This window comes from Dipodomys spectabilis, unplaced genomic scaffold (genome assembly GCF_019054845.1).
Source record: "Dipodomys spectabilis isolate Male_0828 unplaced genomic scaffold, ASM1905484v1 ptg000178l, whole genome shotgun sequence".
In the NCBI taxonomy this organism is placed as follows: domain Eukaryota; kingdom Metazoa; phylum Chordata; class Mammalia; order Rodentia; family Heteromyidae; genus Dipodomys; species Dipodomys spectabilis.
The window spans coordinates 6,711,874-6,738,588 of NW_024870855.1; the positions used below are offsets into that span (position 1 = coordinate 6,711,874).

Here is a 26,715-nt window from a genome sequence, read left to right on the forward strand (position 1 = left end):
TTTAGAAAGTACATAAAGTACATGAAAACCACTGATTATTTTAGAGGAAAAGATAAAACTCTAAGAAAAGTTGATGATGTCAAAAAATAAATAGGACAAATATTTTACTTGTTAACTAATTTCTTGTCTGCTCATTGATACACTAGAAGTGTCTAAAATTTTATTAATGAGACTAAGCTATATTTGGATGTTTTCTAAAAACAGTTTAAACCATCTTAACAAATGCAGATTTCATAATAACATCTATTTCTAGTGTTCTTCAGTACAACAGACCTTTTAAGTATTTCATTTGTTTATAATCACATTAGTTAGTTTCTTTAACTTCACTCAATGATTTTTTCTTATATTTTCAAATAGTTTTGATGGCAGTCCTCCAATAAAAGTGATTTGGGCTATATCAGTTACATTTTTCTGATAGCTAATTTTATGTAAAAAAAGTATTTTCTTATTACATATACAACCTTAAATGCACCTAACAAGGAAAGACTGTTAGAAAAGTGTGAGTGTCCAGTTTCTTCTAGGATTTGACATAAACTATAGACATTCATAGGATACACCAGGAATAAAAGAGAATTGGTGGCTCACACCTGTAATCCTACCTACTGAGGAAGCTGAGATCTGAGGATCACAGTTAAAAGCCAGTCTCATCTGAAAAGTCCATGAAACTATTATCTGCAATTAACCAACAAAAAGCTGCAAGTAGAACTATGGCTCAAGTGGTAGAGTGCTAGCCTTGAGTGAAAAAAAAATCAGGGCAAAGAGTAAACAAATGCAGCAGTGATGCTCACTAGTAACTATGTTGAAATGAACTATACAACTTGTGGGGAGCGGGGGCGCTCAGGAGGGAAAAACTGGAGAAAATGAGGGAAGGGAAAGAAATGTACTTATTACCTAGGATAACATCAACCCCTCTGTATATCACCTTCACAGAAAAATATAAAAGAAAGAAAGAAAGAAAAAGAAAGAAAGAAAGGAAGAAAGGAAGAAAGAAAGAAAGAAAGAAAGAAAGAAAGAAAGAAAGAAAGAAAGAAAGAAAGAAAGAAAGAAAGAAAGAAAGAAAGAAAGAAAGAAAGAAAGAAAGGAAGGAAGGAAGGAAGGAAAGAAAGAAAGAAAGAAAGAAAGAAAAGAAAGAAAGAAAGAAAGAAAGAAAGAAAGAAAGAAAGAAAGAAAGAAAGAAAGGAAGGAAAGAAAGAAAGAAAGAAAGAAAGAAAGAAAGAAAGAAAGGAAAGAAAGAAAGAAAGAGAAAATTAGGGCCAGTGCCCAGGCCTGAGTTCAAGCCCCAGGACAGATGAAAGAGAGAGAAAGAGAAAGAGAAAGAGAGAGAGAGAGAGAGAGAGAGAGAGAGAGAGAGAGAGATAGAGAGAGAGAGAGAGAGAGAGAGAGAGAGAGAGAGAGAAAGTATCCTCTATTAAGAAGAGATCTCAGGTCTATGTACCTTGAGTGGTTTAAAATCTTTACCTCTGAATGTTTACAAAAATGTTTATTTCCAGTTCTCTGAGAATGACAAACTTTCTTTGCCAAAAGAAATAGAATGCTATTTTTTTTTCCTGACTTGTATTTCAAACTAAACAGGTTTAGTCTACTTTGCTTAGATCATGACAGTGTCCTGACAGAGGTTAACAGAAGTCACCAGACAAAACTGCTTCACAGTGTTGTTTAATCTGATTCAGATAATCTATTTATTTTTCAAAGATTAAGAGTTGGATCAGTATGTTTAATCATCAGATATCATCAGGTACACACATTGCCAATACCCAGATATTCCTTTATTAATAAAACTCTTAATACAAACATTACTTGAAAGTATTCCAAAAGAAAAGCCCAGCCTTGAGAGATTTACAACCTCATACTTTGATAAGGTGTAAATGGCATATAAAAATAAAATAAAGTTTGCTCATTTGTTTTCTTCCCAAGAGGGAAAAAAGTGTTTCAAACATAAGCCAGAAATGACGTGCAAAAACGCAAACCAAACCAAACCAAAACACCAGCAAACTTCACAGCCTAGGAAAAGCCTAACTAAGAATTCCAGAGATGATGGATATTGAAAAAAGGCCATCCACTAGAGAATGGCAATTGCCACAGGAAGCTTCTGCCTTTGGATATTCCTTAAAAATTTATTAACCTGACAGCAGGACACTTTATAGAGATTGCCCCCTGACAGGGTGCCCAGTTTGGTATAAACACTTTGCTATCTTTCTCTTTAGCATAAAAAAAAATCAAGCCCATGTTAAGTGGAACCAGGTGCCTAGCTGGAGAAATGTGCTTTCTCTTCTTCGTGCCCAAGGAAGGTCTGATAATCAGTAGCCCAATAGCAGAGCTGAACTCTACCCTGCCTCTTCACATCTACTTTCTTTTTAATGTGTGAATGTCTGATGTATTATTAATTCCCAAACATAAACCAGCAAGGTCATCAATTAGAAAAAGTACTAGTTCCCTCACAAATTGTCTGTTTACTGTAATAACAAGCAAGCTTCATTTGTTTGAAATGGTCCACTTCCATCTTATTTCTGAAGTGGGAGAAAAGTTTCATTCGGTCAGTTTTTGAAAAGAATAATGCTAACCCTATAGCTAAATTGGTTAATTAAGAAAGAAGGCATTCTACAGGAGAACTGAGCCCCAGCAGCTGGAGGCTGCCATGCACCTATATTTATTAATTATGACATAAACTAGCCTGGAGGAAACTACAAAAACACAGTAATTCCAGGTAACCTTTAATTCAGAAACATTCAAACAACTCAGATGGATCCTTAAAAAGCGATGGTGTTCAGATGAATTTTGAATTCCTTGTCTTATTTCTTACTGTTTATGAAGCCACTTAACACAACATAAGAGAGTCATAACCATTGAAATTAAAAAAAAAAGTAAGGGTACATCAGTACTTTGACTTGACTTGCTAATGCATGACCCACCGCTTAGCATCCCCTGGACACTTGAGAAAGAAACTTTGTTCTTTAAGCTAACGCCAGGCCTGAGCCAAGCTCACCCAACCCCCTCCAACCTAAGGCAAAGGATAGGAAAGGAAACACTGCCAACGTTCCCACTGAACCTTCAATCTTCTTCTGCTGCCACCGTGCACTGCTGTCTCTGAAGTGCCTCTTAGAAATGAGCATGGCTTGAAGATGGATCTGGTAAGAACTTAGAACACCACTCCCTTTCTGTTTAGATTTATTTGTATTCCAACGTTTATACCTCCTTGCTATTTAAAGTCAATTTCTTTACAGTACAGCATTACAATGGTTTTCTGGGAATGGGGGAAGCCCTCCACTGAATCAAATTTGTCTAAAAACAGTCCCTAAGTATACTAGACTTCCTTAATATAAGAAACATATTTCCCTTGAAGAGGTCAGATAACAGTACACAAAGGGCTTGTTTGACTATTAAACCACAATTGGTATCTGACAACTATCTTATCATGCATCTCACTTTCTTGCATAAATACTGGTTTCTACTGTTTGCTGTCAAGTAACTGTTGGGCACACAATCTATCACTCATATTAATTGATTGGTCTTAAAAACAGGCTGTTTTAATATTTTTTCCTAGAAAAAAAAATACACATTCTTCAGTAAAATAAAAGCTACACATTTTTTTAACTGGCATAGAAACTTTTACAAATGTAAGAGCATGGACCATATTTTAAATAAAGACTTCTCTCAACGATGTTTCTTCTCATCTCCCAGCTAAATCCCCCTGGGGCTTCAGCTCTCTGCACTGATTACTGGTTCCAGCATATTTTATCAGAATGTTATGAATACCCAAGGTATTGAAACCTAGAGAGAGACGTTTAAATAAAGTAATGAAGACAGTGATCTCACAATGAAGCGCTCTAGTTACGCACCAAGACTCAGCTCCTCCCTGGAGAGCTGTCCCCAGTGGCCTGCTGTGACCTCCGAGCTAACCTGCAGAGACCACCATCTCAAGGGGTGACAGACAATTTAGTCCTGTATTCTTTTTGTCATTGAAAATGACTACACTGCCATAAATTCTAATCAAGTCCAACTGGATGGCAATTTGGAGGGAAAACAATCTTACAATGTATGTTTCTGTGAGAAAGATCAGTGAGAGGAAAAGAGAAACAATACAGAGGTATATTTCCTAAGATGGAGAGGTCACTGGACTAACTTTCAACCCTTTTTTAATAGTTCACACATAAATGACATTGAAAGCAGCCACTCTCACAAATACCATTGTACGCAAGTTTTTCTAACCTAGAAAATGGCAATAGCATAGGAAAAAAACACTAACCATGGCTTTTAAAAAAAAAATTCAGGTACACTGTTTATAAACACTGTGGTCTTCTCATCTCAGTTCAAGGTTTTGAGCTCTGTGTCAGATTCCTGAACAGGACCAGTACAAGTGAGACGCAAAGCCACGGAACCTCTCAGTCACCAACATAGCTGGTACTTGAAGAAAAGCAATTGTGAGGTTTAACTTGAAACAATAAAAATTCTCCCAAGAGAAATACTGTTCATAATTCAGCCTTCACATCTCAAATATATATGGGGGAAAATATTTAGGGTGTGTTTTATGAGGCCTCACTTCTTCAGCAGGGAGTGCATGGAAAAACTTTACTGCAGACATCTTTCCAGGGATATATATTACTTTTTTTAAAAAAATCATTTCAGCATCCATTTTCCCAAGCAAGTTGTTGGAGCTACCATTTGAATTTTAGCATCCAACTGGTCTGAATGTGGAACACTGAATTCTTGATGGGCATAACTAAAAGTGAAGCACCACATTGACACAAGAGCCATAAATGTCACTAGAAAAACACAGCAACTTCTTCCCTTGGAAACTGTTGGCCAAAGGCCAGTTTAGAGAATAGTTTCCAACAGGTTCATAACCAGTCAGGTATTAACTCATTAGATCCACTGTTCTCATACCCTGAAACCCAGACCCTGACTCCCTGAGAATCGCCCCCAATAGGCAAGCCTGGGCTTCTCCACAGCATTTCACATGGTTCAGCCCTTCACATAGTGCATGTATGAGCCGAAAACAAAGCTAGTTAGCTTTCCAAGAATAAATAATATACCACTTAATGATATCCCAGAGAACTACTATATGTTTCTCAATGAAATGTGGATTTATCTCTCTTAAGTGTACTTTAGATTCCTCGGCTGTACAAGTTAAGCAAAGCGTTACCTCTGATGTAATTACTTTATAAAAACACTAGGGCCCTTTTCCCTGAACTTTCTACTTAGGCTGGCATATAGCTTTCTCCTTTCTCCTTCTGGTATTCTGAGCAGCTCAGAGCACTGAAACACTGGGCTCCGTATGTTTCCCTTTGGATGCTGTTAAGTGCGGAGGTGCAATTTAAGGAGAGACATAAAACACCCAATGGTTTCTGGAATTTCCTTTTGTTTATCCTTAGAGAGCATCAGTATTAGCCTTCCTCCTGCAGTTTTAGGCTGAAGGTGCCATACTGTGAGAGAAACAGGTTTGTCCTCTGGACTGCTAATTTGAACAAGACACAGGTAGGTGAATAGGCTTCAAAGAAATCTATTTGTTCTGAAATTTCAGGTGCATTGGGAAGTCTGAGTTCCTCTTATGGCTTGTTGTTGAATAAGTCCTCCCCAGGAAACTGAAAAAATCAAGATGCACAGAATTGGCATAATCTGTACCTTTCATTAGAGAAGCATAGTTGTCAATAAGACAGTGTGATAGCAATAGGAAGGAAGACTCATTATAGTCTATATTATAGGGAAAATCCTAAATTCCCTCAACCAATCAGGAAGAACACAAATTCTTCTTTATAAACACAACTACACGTAGATGCAAAAGATAAAAGACCGGCACAGATACATGTCAAAGAAAAGAGCCTACACATGGCCTTTACTTTGTGTCACCAAAGGAAAATTTCAGAGAGAATTATTCTACAAAGTTTTGGTCAATTATGGAAACTAAAAATACCAAACCAAAAATTCAAGAGCACACAGGCCTTATGACTAAATGCTACAAAAGCACTGGAGTGGCCCCTCACTGCACTGCCTACCATTTTGTCTCTCATGAGCTCCAACTTTTCCCTCAAGTTTCCAAATACTCTTAATCAGCTGACTGGTTCTCTACCTCACTGGAAACTGGGAAAGATTTCATCTGGTGTTTGGAAAGTAGAGACCAAGGGCATCAAGCCAATACAAATAACTACAACATCGGTGTGAGGATTGTTTTCCTGCATCCTCTCACCAATTCAGAAGTTGAAAAAAAAATCTAAAAATGAACTTCAAGGCTTTCTAAAGCCCACTATCATTTTAGAAAAAAATTAGGATTTCATAGGATATAGCAGCCTACTAAGCATATTTTCAGTGAACTTTTGATTCAAATTTCTTGGACCCTGTCAGATTTCTCAAAGATCATTTTTCCACACACGTTAAGTCAGGAAGAGTAGAAAATAAAAAAGCAATCCAGAACAGTTTCCCACATGCAGAAATCTAAATAAACTAAGAAGTCAAACGAATTATTCTTCTGTGGTTTTACATGAGAGAAAACAAGTTGGGGATATATAAAGCCCATGTTTACACAATGTATTTTTTTTTAAGTGCATACAAAGTTTAGAACAAATAGTTTAGTATTTGCAACTATGTGTAACTCACAATTGATTACTTTCTTAAAGTTGAAGTGCTAACACTCAACATCAGAAGGGCTTGAGTTCCACTTCTGCCTTCGTGTAATTCACAATTTTATCTGACTTCTCCCACTGACCTCCAAAAATAAGATGTGTTAGATATATAGATAATTCACACAACAAAAAATTTCTTTGGAATGAAAATGCTCCAAAATTAATACCTAGGTTTAGGAAATTTATATCAAAGCTAATAGGCATTTAAGGGGGAAAAAAAACAAATCTTGGCAGAATTTCTTGATATGAGAAATCTATTCTATCCTTTAGTGTAAGTCCTGATTTTACCGATGGAAAACATAAAGAACATCTCTGCCACACCTAGCTGATGTTTGATTAAATTAACATTTAAAAATTAAGGAGATTCTCCTCTGTTGAAACTGACCAAGGGCTGTCCAGCTACCAAGGCAGCTTTCTAGAGGTTAAAAAAAAAAAAGAATGAGCCCACTTCTTACATTAAATTAGTGACTTTCTTATGAATGTAATCAATGCAGTGGTGGTGTTTTCTGGAGTTCATGCTCATGACTGTCTTTGAACCCCAGAGCTCCCAGCAGTGATCTGACATGATACATTTCTATCAGGTTAGCGTGTTTTCAGACGTGCGTTAATATGCACACAGCGAGACACACTTGAAAGTAATTAAAAGCCAGTGTTTCTGGGGCAATCGCTCTGGAAACCTGATGTCACTCTGCACCCTAAAGTGCTTCCCCATCAGAGAATCGTATCAGCCCTGACATCCACTCCCCTTCCTGACTAGTGTCCCGGGTTTGAATGACAGATGTCTTTGCTGGAGTGGCACTCTGCTTGTTCTTGTTTTGTTTATGAAACAAAGCATTCTGAAAGGTCCTGGGGCTGCTTGCGTGTTTAGCAGGAGACTCTTAACATAACATGAAAGGGGAAAGGGCCATGGGAGGGCTGGGGGAGGGCTGCGAAGGGACCCACTGTCTCTACTCTTTCCCCTCTTAAAGGAGGAAGCATGCCTGTGTATGGTGCTGTGCACAGTGCTCTTTCTCTGAGCAATTCTCCGTCACCACCTTTGTTTACCTGGCATAGCCTGACTTCCATTGACACTTTTCCGGTGGGTTTTTCCCCCCTCTGTCTTTTGACTGCAGATAATAACTCTTTACGGCTCTGTCCCCTTAACAAAAGGCTGCGAAGCAACCGAAAACGAGTCGATAGTTATTCAATAAATGTTAACCAATTCTCACAATGGAACTGATCCTGATTACTCTCCTCTCTCTCTCTCTCTCTCTCTCTCTCTCTCTCTCTCTCTCTCTCTCTCTCTCTCTCTCTCTTCTCTCTCTCTCTCCTTTTCTTTTGCTCCTTCAAAGCAAAGCATTTCCATTCTGGGGAAACTGCCTGCAAATATTTGCCAAGTTTAAAAAACAAACAAACAAACAAAAAAGGCAGTGAATAAGTTCCTTGCTGCTTAAAAGTTTGGAGGACACCCCTGAGAAGCACCTGCCACCAGCCAGGGTGGTTCAGTTCTTGCAAGATGCCAAGCTCTTTTTTAATACTTAGGAGGAAAATGGAATGAACGACAGAGGGGAAGGCAAAAGGGGCCGGTGGTGGCGGATTGCGCTCTCCCGGACACCAACCCAGGACTGGAATAAAATACCTAGACAGACTTACCGAAAAGCTTGCTGGGAGTGTCCTCGCTGTCATTTGATTCCAGGGGCGCAAGCAGGGGCTCATTGAGCTCGCTGTCTGGAGTAGCAGCCTGGTCCTCACCTCTCAACTCCGCATTCATTTCACTCTGAACTGACAGCACCGGCTTACTGACTTGTCCAGCTATCATTGGATCCTAGGATGGGTGGGGGGGGGGAAGAGTGAAGGGGAGGGAAAAAAAAGTAGCAGCTTTAGAGTGTGTGTCCTCTCTCTCACTCTCTCCCTCTCCCTCTCTCTTCTTTCCCTCTCTTCCACATCCACAGTCTCCCTCTCTCCTCTCTCTCTCTCTCTCTCTCTTATCTCTGGCTGCTCCTGCTGTTATTGCTGGCTGCAGTCAAGTGAAGAGCTATTACAGATCCGACGACTTCTCCATTACTCCCTACCCTATTAAAGCTCAACTAGCATGTGAGAGAATCAGGATGCTACGGAGCATAGAAGGGGGAAAAAAGAAGAAAGAAGAAAGAAAAAGAAAGAAGAAAGAAAAACTTCTTTGAGAGCAACCTAAGCAGCACAGCTTTAATTGTGGGCTACGCTTTTGTGAGAATGTTTTTACACCTTGTTCTGTCTTTAATGCAGTAAGGTGGGGGGAAGGAAGTGCTGGGTTTGTACCTTAGCAAAGTACCTCTTTAGAAAGAGCCCCCTATAGAGGAACCACAGGCTATTTTAAGAAGCCTTCTCCCTGGGGGAGAAGCAATTAAGCCCTATCCCAAAAGCCCAGAGTGCAAAGAGATAGGGAGAAAAGAGACCTAAAAAAAATAATAATAAAAAAACCCTCTTTCAAGTGGAATAAAAGATAGTTCAAGATAGTTCTTATGTAAATTCTATAAGCACACTTACAAGTTGCCTTTCCTGGTCTCATATTGGCGACTAAAGCTGACCCCTAAATCAAATGAATATTTGAAAGCAAACAATACACAATAAAATACACTAATATTGTTTTTTTCAAACCAAAAACATGTAAAAGGAAGTAGGCAAATACTTACAAATTGTTCAATAATTCGGATACCTAAAGCATCATACGCCCACAGCATTAAAGATAACACAAAAATCACTTCCAAAATAGAAATAAAAATGCAAGGCCAACCCCTCCTCCCTCAATAACTGAGATCAGTTTTATCTTTAGCTTGGTTAGAAGAGCTTGTGAGAATGAGAAGATATTTTCCAGGGATAATCTTTCATTCCATTTGCAAACTAAGATACATAATAATGCTTTGGCACAAACATCAAATTCAAAAGGGAAGGAAAATACAAGAAGTGCCCTTTTTCCCCCGTGATCTGGGAGCTATTTATTGCCAAGTTCATGCCTAAATGGTTCCTGAGCAGGAAACAGGTGACTAGCGCAGGAGCAGGTGGGCGGCTTGCACCATCACTGTTGGCTGCTCTATGCTTGTGGGCTTTTTTTTTTTTTAATGTATTCATGCCTGAAAAGTGAATTTGATATGACACATGATAATCTATGAAAATGTTAATCAATACAAATAGTTTAAGCTGTCATCAAATGCACTTCTTTAGTCAATACTCATAGCACTGAAAACAATGTCACTGTCACCAGGGCTTAATTTGCACAGCACTTAAATATTGGAGTCTGTGCATCAATGCACTTCTTCTTCAAATACTGTAGGTAAACACATTTTCTCCCTATTTAAGGCTGAGGCACTCAGCACGCATTTAGCTGAGCCGAATCCTCCCTTTTGAATACCTTGATAGGTCCACTGGAGGGCAAAATTAATACTTAATTGAATCTCACAGTCATCAAAATAATCAATACTTTTTTATTATTTATTCTTTACAGTCTGTTGACTGTTTCAAACCTCGGAGGGAATGGTGGAAAGGATTCATGGCTTTGAAACACTGTCATTTAACAAGGTAATTTTCAGTGGGGTATTAGGGGTTGTGAAACATATAATAAAACAAAAATGGTGGCTTATAATAGGAAGAAAGAAAAGAATTATATTTCTGCCATCTAACAAAACAGGATAAATAAAAAAAGAAGCATGTGCAGAGAGAGAGAGAGAGAGAGAAAGAGAGAGAGAGGGAGAAAGGAGGGGGATGAAGGAGAGAGAAAGACTGGCTTTTGAAGGGTTTTATCATATCAAGAGCAGAGCTGAGCTTTCATAATGCTGACATTTCTCATCCTGACAAACCTAAACAAGAGGAAAGGATGGGATCGCAGATATCATCTTTCATCACATTCCCCAGCTTAGGAACCAACATGACAGCTCCTCTCCCCTTTACACTGTTAATTACTAAATAAAATACTACTCTCTGTCAACATCAGATTATTGCAGATAGCAGCCACAAACATTTCTCCATTGTTTCCCCTTCTGTAACCCGTGGTACCTACCTTGAACTCTTTTGAAAATACATTAGGCTTGTCTCACTCTATTGTAAATATTTGAAATACAATCAATGTAATCAATGCAGTCAATTCACAGCATTGTCAGCCTAAATTTGCTGGTGATAGATTAGCATCTCCTTTACTGGGTTTGATAGCTGGGATTTTTTTTTGGGGGGGGGGGGCTGTGGGAGGGGAATGAGGGAATGGCGAGGAAACAAACAGCAAGGAAGGAGATACACAATTCTCAAAGATTCCCCTGGTTTTTTTCCTACCTATTTAAGAAAGACCGTGGGGTTTAATCCCTTTGATTCAGCAAGTGGGTTGGATGTAGAAGGGAGTAGAATTGTTTTACCTCACTGTGACTTGAGTACATGCATGATGTGTTGCAAAACCTGGGTTTAAATTCTAGAACATTCTTTTTATTTTTGCTTTATAAATGCTTGCCTTTGAAACACCCAGCCTCTGGCTGCACTGCTCATTGGAGCTTTTGTTTTAAGGCAAAGTAAATGGTAAACTTCTGCTGGAGAATTGCCATTCCTAGGATAAGCCACACATGATTATTCCTGTGTCAATGAATATCTGGGTAGTACACTCACAAAGGAATATTCTTCAGCTTTTTTTAATTTGTGAAGGCCAAAAGAAAAAACAACAACAACTAAATCTCGAATCACACAGAGGAGCAGAAGAAGCTGCTAAGTTCAAGAGCACTTAGATCTTTAAGATGTTCAGTCGGGTTGACGTGTGCAAAGCGTGGTCTGGCATATGGGATATATTTACTGACCATTAGTGGTTCTTTTTTAATTCCTTTTATGTACCTCATCTATGGTTCTGATTCCTCCCAGTGACTTAAACTTAGAAAATCTAGGGTTTGTCATTCAAGGGTTTGTTTGATTTTTCATCTTTACAAAGCATTTTATGGTTTCCATGAGGCAGTTGCAGTGTGCATGTATGTATGTGGTGTGTGTGTGTGTGTGTGTGTGTGTGTGTGTGTGTGTGTGTGTGTGTGTGACATGTTTAAACAGCAAACTCTCCAGTGAGGCAGAGAGTAGACAGCTTTTAATCACATCTGTAACCACTGGGGGTCCATTTTGAAAATGTGTCCCAGGCAGTGGCCACTGAGTGCAGTCTTGAGTGACAGAAGAGCATCTTTTTGGAGCATCAGCTTGGAAGTTGCTCACTCTCTGCAAAGAGCTATGGCAGTCTATGAAATCCATTCTTGCTGGGGGAAAGACAAGCTTTTCCCAGTGAACACTGGCAGAAATGTAAGAGAACTGCAATTTCATCTTGCACGAGGATCTCTGCAGCAACAAACAGGAACAGAAATCACTAACTAGAGTTGATGAAGACTTTTTACTTTAAAAAAATCTGAAATTGTTAATACTAAGTAGAAGAAAAGGAGGCTTCCTTGCAATTTGCATATGAACTTGGTAAGAGAAAGTGACTGATATAATGAAGGACCAGAATAAAAGGTGACACCTGTCAATGCAGGACACTCATCAGTAACCCACGAACCCAAGACAGTGAAAGGAGAAAAGAGCTCATTTTCATTAGCAAAATCTTAACATCAACAACAAAAAAGTTACCATGCGTAATCATGAACAAGAGAACAGAAACCCACATAGAAACGACACAGAAAATTTTTAAGTCTCCTTTAGGCACTGTTAAAGAATCAAAACAATCTCACTCATTAGACTCCTTTCAGACAGAGACATTGGAAGTCTCTAGTGTTACCCAAATTAAGTAAAATTCTCATTTCACTTTGTGGATTAAAAGACTGACACTCCGGTGGGCTGACTTGACCCAAAGAGAAATAGCTAAATGGCAAAGCTGTACTTTGAATCCTAGTAAATTTATCTCAAAGATCCTTTTATACTGCACAGTAGGCATTGAGTGGGAAAAAAATACTCATGCACTTTGTAACTCCTGGAATTTGAATTATGGACCAATGATCCAGGGAGGCTGTGGTTAAAGCCTGAATAACCAATTCCCAGAGCAGGCTGTGTATCTTCTTTTCTACACAATGGAAGATAGAACATGTCTCTAGCTAGCTCTGCTTGGGTGAAATGTGTGTAAAATACCATACAGGCTACAGGATATATCAGATATTACCCAACATCCAGTACCTAGCACCCAGCTGCATTCAGCTTTCCCCTCTAGATAAACATAACAAGTCACTTAAGGGCTGTTGCCCTCAGTTTTCTCATCTGCAGGATGAAAGATTGGAATAAAACAGTATTTCCTAAAGGGTGTGCTATAAAACATCTGTCCCAAAAAGCTATTTCACAATAAGAGTTACTTGTACTCATGTTAACAACAGCAGGAAAATAAACCTACCAGGGAGGAAACGGATTTAACTCTGCTTAACCTTGTGCTTCTCCAAATCACCTGAGTAGAGGAGCCTTTCTCCTTACAAATGTGTATCCTAGCATTACCTGATAGGTCTGGAACATGTAGTCTAGGTTCTCTACAAATCACAACATGCCTTTTTAATGATTCTACAACAGACTAGAAGATTTCCACCCACCTATCTGCCTAGTGCTTTTGACATTTCTAACGAATTTATGTAACTAACACTCCTTGAAAGTTCGTTAATGATTAGGTGTCTGTAGCTCCTATCTGTAATCCTAGCTACTCAGGAGGCTGAGATCCTGAAGATCACATTGAAGGTCACAATTCGAAGCCAGCCCAAGTAGGAAAGTCTGTGAGACTCCTATTTCCATTTAAACACCAAAAAGCCATGAGTGGAGCTGTGGCTCAAATGATAGACTGCTATCCCTGAGGGAATAAAAAAAAGCTCAGCACCCAGGCCCTGACTTCAAACCCTAGGACAGGCACTCACACACAAAAGAGTTCATCAATGAGCACCTAGTATGCATTTATATTTGGCTTTTACAAGTATACATGCTTTCATACTAATTTCTGATATCCTTTAATGCAATTTGAAATAGAAATGTCTCAGTGTATTACTGCACAGACCCTTTATTGGAAGAGTGGACACAAGGCACTGTATCAGAGTATAGAATTCAATACAAGCTACGAAAAATATCAGATGAACAAAGATATCAGTTAAGCAACAGAGATTTATCCGCACAATCATTCTCATTTCGTAGTCAGAGAAACTAAAGAGATCAAAATTTAACTCAGCAAAGCACTCATGTCCACTGGCAGTCACAGGATGGAATACCTACATATCTTGCATTGGAACTTGAACTTGGTCTAGCATATTTTTGTAGACAAACCAAATATGAAACTGCTTAACAGAACAGCTTTGGAGGAAAATGGAAATAAGATAGGCAGCCTTTAAAAATCCAAGAAAACAAGTCATTTGGTTATGAGCAATAAAATGTTATATGCAACTGCTCTATTTCTAGATTCCAATAGGAAATTGATATTTATTACAAAGGGGAATAAAAGGCCAGATACCAGTGGCCCACACCTGTAATATTAGCTTTTCAAGAGGCTGAGATCTGAGGATTCTGGTTTGAAACCAGCCTGGCTAGAAAAGTCTCCAAGACTTTATCTCGAATAAACCAGAAAAAAAAAAAAAGCTGGAAATGGAGGTGTGACCTAAATGGCAAAGCAGCAGCCTTGAGCAAAAAAGCCAAAGCAGGAATATGAGGCCCTGAGTTCAAGTATGAGTGCCAGTGTGAACACACACACACGAATTGTATTCTTTCTTAAAATACTACCTTTCTGTTTTTTATAAAAGGAAAAAAAGTACAAAGCCAATTTAAGATAAACACAGCATCCTATTCAGCATTTAATTTCTTCCAATGACAAGAGGTAAAATGAAAATTATAGAAAATTAAGAGAAAGAAACTAGATCATAGGAATAAGAGTGAATTTTGTTGCCTTAGTTATAAAAAATCAATTTATTTTTCTTTTGTCAATTGCCAAATATTAAGTAATTTCTTTTCCAATATATTTTGTGTACTAGTGAATATTTCCACTACATATAGGCCCTGTTTAAGAGCCACTTCTAAGTTGAACCTCAGGGAAATACATTCCTTCAACCACTGGTATTCATCAATGACTCTCCTCTCCTCCATTAGACCCTGTTGTATTTAAATACACACATGCTAACAAACAAGCATAACAGCTCAACACAAACATGTCAGTTGGGATAAGAAAATAACAATCCATCAGTCGAGAATATGTCTGTTGTCGATTGTTACCAGGCATCTAGCATGCATGCGCTTTACTTGACACATTTTGTGTGGATGATCACTTCGAACTTCTACAGCTTCTTTGCTCCCGAGGCCAAAATGACTGCATAGACATTGCATCACATCTACTTATCTGGGAAGAAAGGGAGACACTAGTATTGGCAATCTAATAGCACCACCAATTCCATTTCTTCTGCTTTTGTGCAAAAGCATCAATATGAGTTCAATCCAGGCTCATCTAGATCTGGTCTTTGGATAATGGGGTTACACAGCAAAATTGACATTGCATATACATACCCTGTATTCATACATTCTTCATAATCCGATGGTTTCAAACAGGTATCAGGGCTCAATCAGACGATAGCTCAGATTAAAGTGAATTTATATTGTAAACTTAGAATGTACACTTGTCCAGGAATTGCTAAGAGAAATCATCTAATTTCTATCAAAAACAAAGCTTGTTTTGAGCATTTTAAGATTCTAGCAGAGGGACTGGGAAGGTGGCTCAGTGGTAAAGTGCTTGCTTTGCATGCATGAGGCCCTGCGTTCAACTCCTCAGCACCACATAAGCAGAAAAAGCCGGAAGTGGCGCTGTGGCTCAAGTGGTAGAGCACTAGCCTTGAGCCAAAGAGCTGAGAGATAGTGCCCAGGCCCAGAGTTCAGGCCCCACGACTGGCGGAGGGTCTCTAGTAAAAGTGTGTGTGTGTGTGTGTGTATGTGTGTGTGTGTGTGTGTGTGTGATCTCAATATTAGTAAACTTTTGGAGAAGCGAAATGAGCAATTCTCAGAATGGCAAAATCTGTCTCAAGTGACAGGATTTTTAAACAGCACTAAGAAGCCTTTAGGATTATACAGAGTTGCCTTTAGGGAACTCTAGGGAAGCAAGAAAGGCCCAAGGTGCCTAGTCTCAGTCTTCTAAAACCATATTGGCACCTCTTCTCTATTTTATATGGAGCCATCAACTTATTTGATAAAAGAGGTTTCACCGTTGGTCCATATTGGGATTTATAATGCATCGCAGATTGGATAAAATCATATTCATCTTTTACATTCGTCAATCATTTACCAGTTCAAAACAGTTTGGTATTAGACTTTACAGTTGAGATGTTTGAATGTTGGCATCAACTACATGTCGAAATCTCCAACAATGGGCACTGTATCTGGTACAAAATAGGCTTTCAGTCAGTGTGATTGCTTCGTGGTGAAGAAATGAAAGGAGGGAGCAAGAGAGGCCCCATCTCACCAATGCGAGCCAGACCCACAGTGGGGTCCAGTCCTCATTGTGACTGTGTACAGGCCTTCTCCTGTACAATCTGGAATTACAACATCAAATACACAGAGCAGATGTGAAGTATGATTTTCACTACAAATATTCTAATTCTGTCATTTGAATAAATATTAGGTATGCCTCTAATTCTATCCTGAATGACAAAGGATGTACAGTGGAGGAGAAAGACATTTTGTTCACAGAAAATGTATTTATTTATAGTTTCAGAATTCAATAAATAAGTAAATAAATAGAAAAATCCATCCTGCCTCCCACTGACAGACCAATATGTCTAAAACTCCAGTTTAAAACTTGACTGGGTCCACAGAATCTTCCCTGTTGAGTCCAAATTCTCAACAAATACCTTAGCACTGTACACTTAGGCCCTGGTTTAGCTTTTCTTAGCCTGAGACACCCACTGAGACTGCACAACTGTAGAGTTCAGTCTGATGATTGTAGAACTGCTAAGTTGATTTTCCTGAAATACAGCACTGATGTATCTGGAAGATGCTCCGTCTAACTTATGCACAGATGTCCTTTGACCTACAGTGGGCTGTCTGCAGTCAGCCTTGCCCCAGATCTTATGAATCTCCACTTCCCAGATGCTGGGTGCTAGGTGTGAACATTTAAGTCTTGGTGCCTGAAAGACTGTGCTTAAGCCTGGGGTCACCTTCAACTCCCTGAGTGGCCTGGAGCAAGGGACTCCCCTCTCTCTGAGCCTCTAATTCCCTGAGAGGAAAATGGGGGTAATAATAACCTAGGCCTCCTAAGATGGGTTTGCAGATGAAATAAATAATTCACAAATAGTGCTCAGAGCTGGCTAGCCATGGAGTAATAGAGCTGTCTATTTCTTGGTCCTCGCTCTTTGTCTGTGGTGCTCTGACAACGTGCGGATGATATTTGTGTACTTTATTGTGAAGAATCTCCTTAGTTTTATCAGATCTTCAGAGGGATTCATGATTCACCTCCCTGTTCCCCCTTCCCCTGCCTTGATCCCCCAGACAAAATATAACTCAGTCTGAAACCAGTGCTAAGAAGCCCTGGCTTGTCTCTGTGTGGGCCTAGTCTAAAGTTTAGGACAGTGCTTAGCACATAATAATACCTCACTAAATAGTCATTGATTTTATTTGAAAAACAAAAACAAGAATCAATATTTATAAAAGATGGAAGGTTTAAAAAAAAAACCCTCAATGACTCCAAAGTCCATTGAGAGGGAATTTGAGCCATAAATCGTAAAGCCTTATTATTATAAGGAATAAGTAACTGTCAGAGGGCCGTAAATCCCATCGAATTTTTTATCTCTGAATTAAAACAGTACCTGGCTTTTAATTTGATTTTACATTCTGTAAAGGAGCCATCCTACTCTGTGCAAAGGCCATTGCCTAATTGATTTCAATAATAGGGTTTTTTTTTTTCCTTCCCTCCACTCTGAGACTGTAACAGCAGCACAGGCTGGAGTGCTATTCCTGCAGACTGCTCCGGGCAGCCTCTTCCTTTCTGGCCCATGTTTCCTCTCTTTCTCTGCCTTGGGTCTGCATTTGGTCTGCACATGGCAGCCCAACCCTAGCTGCTTTTTGCCCTCCTACTCACATATCCACTCCCCTTTAATATTCCAAGACCCTTCACTGTCCCGTGAACGCTGCCCCAATTCAAAAGGCTTCTGAGCTTTTAAGATGAATGGAGATCATATAATTCCAAGGAGGTGGCAGTGGGGAGGGAGGGAGAATGCGATTGGAAAGATTAGCTAAAGCTCCTCATTCCCAATACATGATGTGAGAGCTTTGAATTTTCTAGATTCCCTTCCCTGGCCTCAACTCTTTTTTTTATTTATTCACTTCTATTTAAAATATTTTGTGGAAAAACAAGTATTTTGTGGAAAAAACAAATACTTTGTGCATTTCTTTTTGACCCAAGCTATAAACAGGCTTACTTAAATATTTCTTTAAATGTCTGGTCTTTGAAACAGAGGGTCAGATTTTGAAACCAGGACAGACTTTATTAATATTTATTTAGGTCTTCTTTAGTTTACGTAGGTTGAGGCTAATTCTGATCCTGGGCCTGCTTAACACAAAACTGTCACAATTTAAAATATAATACCTTGTTCATTGTTCATTATGAACAAGGTATTATGCTAGGGGCTGTGAAGAATGGAAAACATCAAGAAATGTCTCCAGTAGGGCTGTGACGGTGGTTCGATGGTAGAGTGCTTGCCTTGCATGCATGAGCCCCTGTGTTCAAATCCTCAGTACCACATAAACAGAAAAGGCCGGAAGTGGTGCTGTGGCTCAAGTGGTAGAGCGCTAGCCTTGAGCTGAAGAGCTGAGGAATAGCACCCAGGATGAGAGTTCAGGCCCAAAACCAACAGAAAAAAAAAATGTCATCGGTAGGGTGTCAGCCGCTCATGCCTGTAATCTTAGCTACTCAGGAGGCTGTAATCTGTGGGCAGTAGTTTGAAACCAGTTTTGGCAGGGAAGTCCATGAGATTCTTGTCTCCAATGAATCAATAAAAAGCCAGAAGTGAAGGTGTGGCTCAAGTGGAAGAGTGCCATCCTCAAGCAAAAAAGCCAAGGAAGAATGCAACCAAGGCCCTGAGTTCAAGCCCCAGTATTGACACAAAAACAAAAAAAAAATGTCACCAGCTTATAGACGTTACTGAAGGAGAGCAGCAGCATCTTCAATGTGCCCAAGTATATTTTCTTGCAAGTAGAACATCACTTTGATTCTTTTTATCTTCTTGTACAATGTCAATGCAAGGTGCTATTCTATCTGTGAATGAGGCATACATACACATTGACACAATATCTCCCTTTGAAGCACCATTTTGGCACCATGCTGGTGTTGTTTCAGCAAGGATTTGAATTCAGGTTTTCTAGACTTCATTCTTTAGAGACATAATCAGCAATGGATGACCCATAAGCTCTCACTCTGAAATATCAGCCCCTGAAACAAGTTGTTGTGGTGGTCATCTGAGGAAAGGGGTTATGCTGGCCATCAAGAACTAGAGTGATGATGGTGTTGATGAAATATTTGACATACTGTGGTCAATAGGTGTTTAATAGGAACTGGTTGCTTAATACCTTGACATAGCTTCTGTATGTAAAATGGCTAATGTGTTGTCAAATGGAACATAAGCCTACTTTAACATGTCAGAACCATGCTCCTAAAAGCATAGACTATCCATTTGCTAAAGGCTTTATAAACTATTGTCTCGGGCTGGGAAGGTGGCTTAGTGGTAGAGTGCTTGCCTAGCATGCATGAAACCCTGGGTTCAATTCCTCAGTACTACATAAACAGGAAGGCTGGAAGCGGTGCTGTCCCTCAAGTGGTAGAGTGCTAGTCTTGAGCAAAAGAAGCTCAGGGTCAGTGCCCAGGTCCTGAGTTCAAGCCCCAGGACTGGGAAAAAGAAATCTATTGGCTCTTTTAAGGGGATTTAGAAGGATTGGTCCATCTATATCATTTCTGTTCCTCTACCATCTTCTTTCATTCTACTCCATTGAACTTCTGTTCTGTGTTTCCATATGTGCCTTCTTGAAAAGTTTTCTGCTTCCTATTCTAGACAAATGAGAAATGGAATCGTATTAGGTTTTCCTGCTTTCTCATAAACTTCCATGACCAGGGCCCATGTACCTGCCATCCTCGATGCTCCCTAACAGAGCCCCCTGCCACTCACCCTGTGGGACTGTCCTTTAGCTGTGAGCTTTGAACTCGGATTTCTGACTTTGTGGGGGCCACCTGTGGGTACTATTTCCTTACTAGGTCAAGCAAATCTCTAATCAAAGCAAGAAATCTTTTAGAAGTAATTAAAAGGTAAATTCAAATAAACAGCTAGATAAATTAGGGAGGCAAATTCCTAAGTTTTTGATATAAAAATACCCAGTCCATTATAGTCCATTTTTAAACATTTGGAAAATGTTTGGGAAATATTTTTTCACAATCCAATGGAAAACAACTTGATTTGTTGTTGCAGAAGGATGATTGAGATTTTCCTTCTTTTCTTAACTTTGGTATTAGTAGGTTTTTTTTTTTTTATTTTATTACTTATTCAGTAAATAAATGAGTGAGTGGTACGCTCAGCCCACTCTTTTAGGTGATGGCAATACACTGTTGAGAAAGACATATTTAACTCAGGGCTCTTTTGCAGCTGAAATTATAGTGATGATAACTGATTTAAAAAAACAATAAGTGAAGAATGAAGGAAACATCAATGTGTTAGTGATAAGTACTATGAACTGTAAACTCCCCTGCTATAAAAAAAGATATAAATGATACAGTGGGGTTTGAATGTGTAATATACACAGTGATTCCTCTGAAGCCACAGTGGATTAGTGTCTTCACCCACATCCACAGATTCCCAAATCCTTTCTGCAAAACCCTTTGCATAGAACCCACTGGTGCTTTAAATTATCTACAATTTAGTTAGGATGACTCATCAGATGTAAATACTATTTAAATAGTTGTTATACTCTATTGTTTATAAAATAATGATACGGAAGCAAGTCTGTGCAGGTGCCATATATGTATTTTAAACTTGCAGCTGCTTGAACTGAGAATACAGAACCTCACTCAGCTATGGGAGTCCAACTACATATGGTGACCAGAGTGGTCTCAAAGATAAGAAGTGCTAGGGCAGAGACCACAGTGACTAGGGGGACAGTCATCACATGGACATCACAGGAACAAGAGAAAGAGGCTCTCTAAGACTCAGAGGCTGAGAAGTGAGTTGGCTTGAGTGTCTGAAAAGTGACCAGTAACACTGTCGAGCGGGGCCTGTGGGTTGAACTCTAAGGCTGAGTGGAGAACCCTGAAAGTTCTCAGCAAGTCTCAGTAAGTCTGAGCAGATTTGCCTTTCACAGGCCTGCTTTGTGGGGAAAGCAGAAATGAAAACCCTTGCCCATTTGGGCACTAGATAATGTTTTAATTAAAAATTACATGATTGCAGAAGTTCTCTTGGGCCGTAGAAGAGTTACTCTTCTGGAATCATCGATTCCACCACAATGTAAGCCATATTGGTTTTGTTTATCGTCTCACCCTACAGCCTTGAAAAATCAACCTAATTTCTTTTGAGAAATGAATGAGATCAATCATCTCTCATCCTTTCCAACACCAGCACTGGTTGCTTCCTTTTTGCCAGTTAGGCTTAGTTGGATCATTGCCAAATGGTCCTAGACATAGGCAGCTGGTTAGGGGAGGAAGGGAGCAAGTCTCTTAACTGGCTAAAGCCCATTCTTATCAACACTTGACTGGCTCCGGATGCCATCTTAGAAAAGTCATTTAGTTTCTTCAAGTATTCCCAATGGGCTTAAGAACCACACACACCAGTGCTGGTCAGGACTCTCCAGGCAGGATAGTTCCCCATATTAGCTGGGCCTTGTCCCAACAGGGGTCTCTGCTGGCCTTCTCTGAGAGTCTCCTCTTGAACTTGCATTCTGGCCATTTTCACCGTGTCTCCCATGATGAAAGGCCCTGTTCAGCTGTTCACAGCTTGTACTGACCTTGTTTAGGGTCTGCTGCTTTTAAGAGCCCTCATCTCCTTGCAGCTATGGGCTGGCGGTCACTTCTGGCAGGAAGAATGTGCTATTTTAAGCCCCAACTTCAGAACTAGGCTGCCTAGTGTTATTCATTCTAGCCACTCAGACCTTCTGTGGCCACTGTCAAGTAGTAGGCTCATGTTCTGTATGATACTTCTCTCTGTGTTTTCAGATCTTTTAGGATCAGAGCCACCTGCAAGGAGGGAGTTAAGTCATAGATTCCCGAACCCTTCCTCAAACCTGCTCCCTCAGAATCTCCATATGGCTCCGTGATCTATTCTTTAAACAAATTTTCTCACAAAATGCTTATGAACTCTTAAGTGGGCGAAATCCCATAAGAAGAGTAAGAAGGGAAGGACAGCCAAGCTTCCCCAGCACCCAGGGGCACATGATAGCAACAAATTAGAACTTATATGATCATTTAAATAAGAGGAAAACTTACAACTTCTTCTGATTCCTCTGGGTTATAAAATTTGGGTTCTTGACATTTATTTGATTTTCTCTGTATTTCCGACTTATCTTTTCAAGACTGACGTTGAATGTAATAAACATATTACATTCAAACTAATGTTTTTAACTCATACGTGCCTTAGTTTTAGTTTAGCATTGGAAACTTGTAGACATTTCTGAAATATACTCATGGATAAGTATATATCTGGCTATATATATATTCCCTTATATAAACACACATATATATTATCTTTATCTTAGTGTTTATGAAATTATTTGTATATGTAAATTAACATTCATATTGTATTATAATATGATATGTGTATTATAATATGATATTATATATTATATTATATTATTTATTTTAAAGCAGGGTCTCCATATATATGTAGCCCAGGCTGGCCTCACAATCACAATCCTACTGCTTCAGCCCCCTGAGTGGTAGGATTATGGATATGGGCCATCTTGCTCAACTAGTATCCTGTTTCTATAATTTACTTTTCACTTGAAAAATATCTGCCACCATGTACTTTTGGCATTGGGTCCTAGAGTTATTATGGCAAGCCAGCTTTGAACCATGTAGATTCTCAATGACACTGTTTTGTCATTACTCTGTTCCTACAGTGGAATCCTATGACTACTTGTGATTTAAAACAGCTTTATTACTTTTACTCTGGTAGATGTACAGTGGTTTCCTCTTTGACTGCAAAGTGCTTTGAGATGTGGTATGCATTCATTGTGGGATCTCTCAAGGCTGAGCTGCGGAGTGAAAGTTTCAGAATTCCCACTCATTTAATTTTTTTCTAATTCTTTGTCACTTATGTTTTATAGTGGTAAAAAATGTAGGGTGTAAAAAGACCTACAGATAACTAAATATACATATATTAAGAGCACGAGGTAAAAGAACTACAAATGCATAAATACACATATGCTAAGAGTACATGACAAAAGTTATTTTCATCAGTAAGTCTGGATGATCAGGAAACTATGGTGTCCCTTGATTTAAGATGTATCCAATTATTCACAAAAATAAAATTGTGACAGTCTTAAATACATTCTCAGGAATTAAATTATAGGTTAAAAGAAGGTGGACCATTACCAAATTGCCTTCAAGATCATGTCATGGAAAATTTATGCTCCTAGTTCATGGTAAAGCCTTTCTTATGTACTATATTTCTATTTTTTTCTAATTTATTACATGGAAAGTGGAATTTTATTAATGTATTAATTTACATCTCATTAGCAAGGTTAAAAATTCCAAATTTATTGGCTAAGTTTCTTGTTTCATAAATCACTCAACTCATTTTCCTGTCTTCTTACTGTGGAATCTAAGTATTTCTCATTGAATTTGGTAGAGATTAAAGACAAGGAGTTATTTTGAAACATAATAACTGACAATTATTGTGTGGACCACTGAGCTGTGTTAGGAATATATACTTTATTTCCAAGTTGCTCAACAACCATCTGTGTTATTTCCCCCATTTCATTGATGATGACATTTAGCCTAATGGAGTAGTTTTATTATTATATCCAGTGTGATTTTAATGTAATTTTTGATTATTGTGCTTAGTTGGTTAAAGTTGTTTACTTACTTCTTGTGTCAGTTTAATGTTTCATTTGTTTGTGTTTTATTGATCTTTGTCAGAAATTAGGATGTATTAGATCTCCCATTAGTTGTTCAATTGGTAAACCACATAATCCATATACTTAAATGCTGATCTATGCACACCAACTTTTCATGTTTTAGTATCGGAGCCAAGACTAGACCACTTAAACACCTTTCCGATGTTTCCAAAACATTGGATTTATATAGCTTTACACAACCACCAACACATACTTTGTTCTAAGTCTCTAGATTGTACCCCAAATTTGCTATTGCTACAAAAATATTCTATAACCCTGAAATTCCTTTCCATGCTATTCTGTTTGTATCCATTCCTTAACTAGCTACCATCTTTCCTTAGTCTTCTTGAGTTTAAATGGTGACATCAAGCAATCTCGGTTTACTTTATACTTGTCCTTCTGCAGTTTACCTTTCCTCATCTGCTTGTGTGAAAGAAGATTATGTGGGCAATGAGATATTTGAATCCTTATCTATCTGGTTATGTATTTCCGTTGCCCTCACACATCAAATGACTTCATTTCTTTTGTTGTTGTTGTTGTTTTGTTTTGTTTTTTCCAGTCATGGGGCTTGAACTCAGGACCTGGGCTCTGTCCCTGAGATGCTTTGGCTCAATGCTAGCAGTCTACCACTTGAGCCACAGCTCCACTTTCAGCTTTTTCTGTTTATGTGGTACTAAGGAATCAAACCCAGGGCTTCAGAATCCTAGACAAGCACTCTCCTACTAAGCCATATTCTCAGCCCATGACTATATTTCTTTTTTTTTTTGGGGGGGGGGGTCCGGTCATGGGCCTGAACTCTGGGCCTGGGCGCTGTCCCTCAGCTCTTCAGCTCAGGGCTAGCGCTCTACCACTTGAGCCACAGCACCACTTCTGGCTTTTTTCTTTTTGCTTATGTGGTGCTGAGGAATCGAACCCAGGGCCTCAGGCATGCAAGGCAAGCGCTCTACCACTGAGCCACCTTCCCAGCCCCATGACTACATTTCTTGTTTGTGCTTTTGGTTCCAAACTTCACAGATGCTCTGGAAATGTCTACTGAGATTTGTTTATAAGTAGAAATATTCTGAAATTAAGCTTGATTGTTGTTCCTTTGCCAACAGCATTCTTTTGATTCTGGCTTTGTGCTTATGAAACAAATTCTCTTGGTCATTGTTTACAAGATATAAATATATACATTAGCACTTACAGGATCACATGTATGCATATATATGAAAAACATGACTGAAGTATGGATGTATATGCATGTGTGAGACACTATGATGAAAGACCTTTGCACAATTAATGTATTTTGATAAAAAAAAAGAATATTAGTAAGTTGAAACATGTCTGGGGTGTTGGTATTAGTGGGAGGGGGCAGACAAATGGAGAAGTAGAAGGAGAGCAAAACAAAATACATTATGTTTGGGAAAATGGAGACTGGCTTGAGAATAGTAGAGAGGTGATTATAATAATAAAGCATATGCATCAATTGGCTTGTTACAATAAACCTCCCTTGTACAACTAATTGATGTCCATTAGAAAATGCTTAAGCTATCTCTAAGGTGAATCTCTTTATTGATTTTCTTAAAAGTGAGAACCTTCCCACCCTGAAGTTCTCAGTGATCTACCCACACTTTTTCTGTTCCCTCTCTCGCTGCTACCTAACCTCTCAAAAGAACCTGTTTCACATTCCTGTCATTTGTGTTTTCAGTGTGTATTAGTTGTACAGAGGAGTTTCACCACAGTGTGTCACAGTACTTCACACATGTTTGTGTGTTTTACTATAGTCAGATAACCTCCCTCTATTGCTCTCCCGCTGTCACTGTCCCAACCAAATATTAAACAGCTTTCAGTGAGGCTCTTTATGCCATCTTCACATATAAAATGCAATGGATCTTTAAAATTATCTCTAAATAATTGCACAAAGGAGTTTTGATTCATGTGTTTTAGTATTTGCCTTCCATCATTCTCTTTCCCTCTTCTCCCTCTCAGTTGACCCTCAAACTGCCCCACAATTACAATTATGTACTCTCTCTTCTCCCATCCCTATTTTTCCTGCTAAGATTTATGATCTTGTGACAGGAAGGCTTGTGTTCTTCCAAGTAGGCCAAGGAATTTCTAGAACCTTTTTCTGAGTTGTAGCATAAATGATATTGAGAGATTTTCTGTTATCTTGTTATGTTTCTTTTGTCTGTAGTATTACTGGAAAGGTCCAACAATTTTTTTCAATTGATCCATCAGAAGAAAGCTACCCAGACTGTGTTTGACTAATCTAAAGGGAATCCTAGCCCCTTTTGTGGAAGCACACTTAAGTGGATTACTCAATCTCATTCTCAGATCCACAGTGACCAGCTGTTAGTTTGCTCTACATTACTCTTAGTTTTGTGCCCAATGTCCCTCCCCTTTTTTTCTCCTCCTATGAATTTTCCTTTTCAGAACATTATAACACTAAAGATCATTCATCAGGTAAAGTCTTACCGTGTGTGACTTTGTAGAACTAGCATTCTGTCCTTTTTTTTTTTTCTCATTCTGCTGCCTAACATTCTGATATTGTGTTTGAGAAATTACATGTCTAGTATGCAAAGAGCTAATTGTAGCTCCCCGCATATATACAGACACACACACACACACACACACACACACACACACACACACACACACACACACACACATAGTGCCTTTGTGACAGATTTCTTATCTCAGGATAGGATGGACAAGTGCTTTCTACATTCTACTTTCTATTCATCAATAACAAAGTTGAAGAATAAGGGTGCAGAAGAGAATGGAAAAATAGATCTGTGTTCAAGCTGCTTCCAGATACATTGCTTCATGAGAAAAAGCGAGATTTTCATTCAATAGTCCTCAAAACATGTTTTTGCATATTCATGAAATCCTTCAGATCCTTTGAGGGGAATCTGAAGGATCAAAATTGCTCTCATTGCAATAGTATAATAATACAATACTGAACATTTCATAATAAAACTTAAGCATTATTTGCTTTTTCACTGCGTTAATATTTTTACTCATGATACAAAAGCAATGATGGATAAAATTGCTAAGGTCTTGATGTCAATCATAACAATGA

At 38.8% G+C, this 26,715-nt stretch overlaps 1 protein-coding gene across 1 annotated transcript in view; it reads right to left on the reverse strand.

Annotated features, from left to right (window-relative positions):
* Pou6f2 (POU class 6 homeobox 2) overlaps positions 1 to 26,715 on the reverse strand; it is a 398,663-nt gene that overhangs the window by 321,099 nt on the left and 50,849 nt on the right. Inside the window, 1 exon segment of the mRNA XM_042695117.1 lies at positions 8,247 to 8,418. Within this exon segment, the coding sequence (XP_042551051.1) occupies positions 8,247 to 8,418 (172 nt within the window).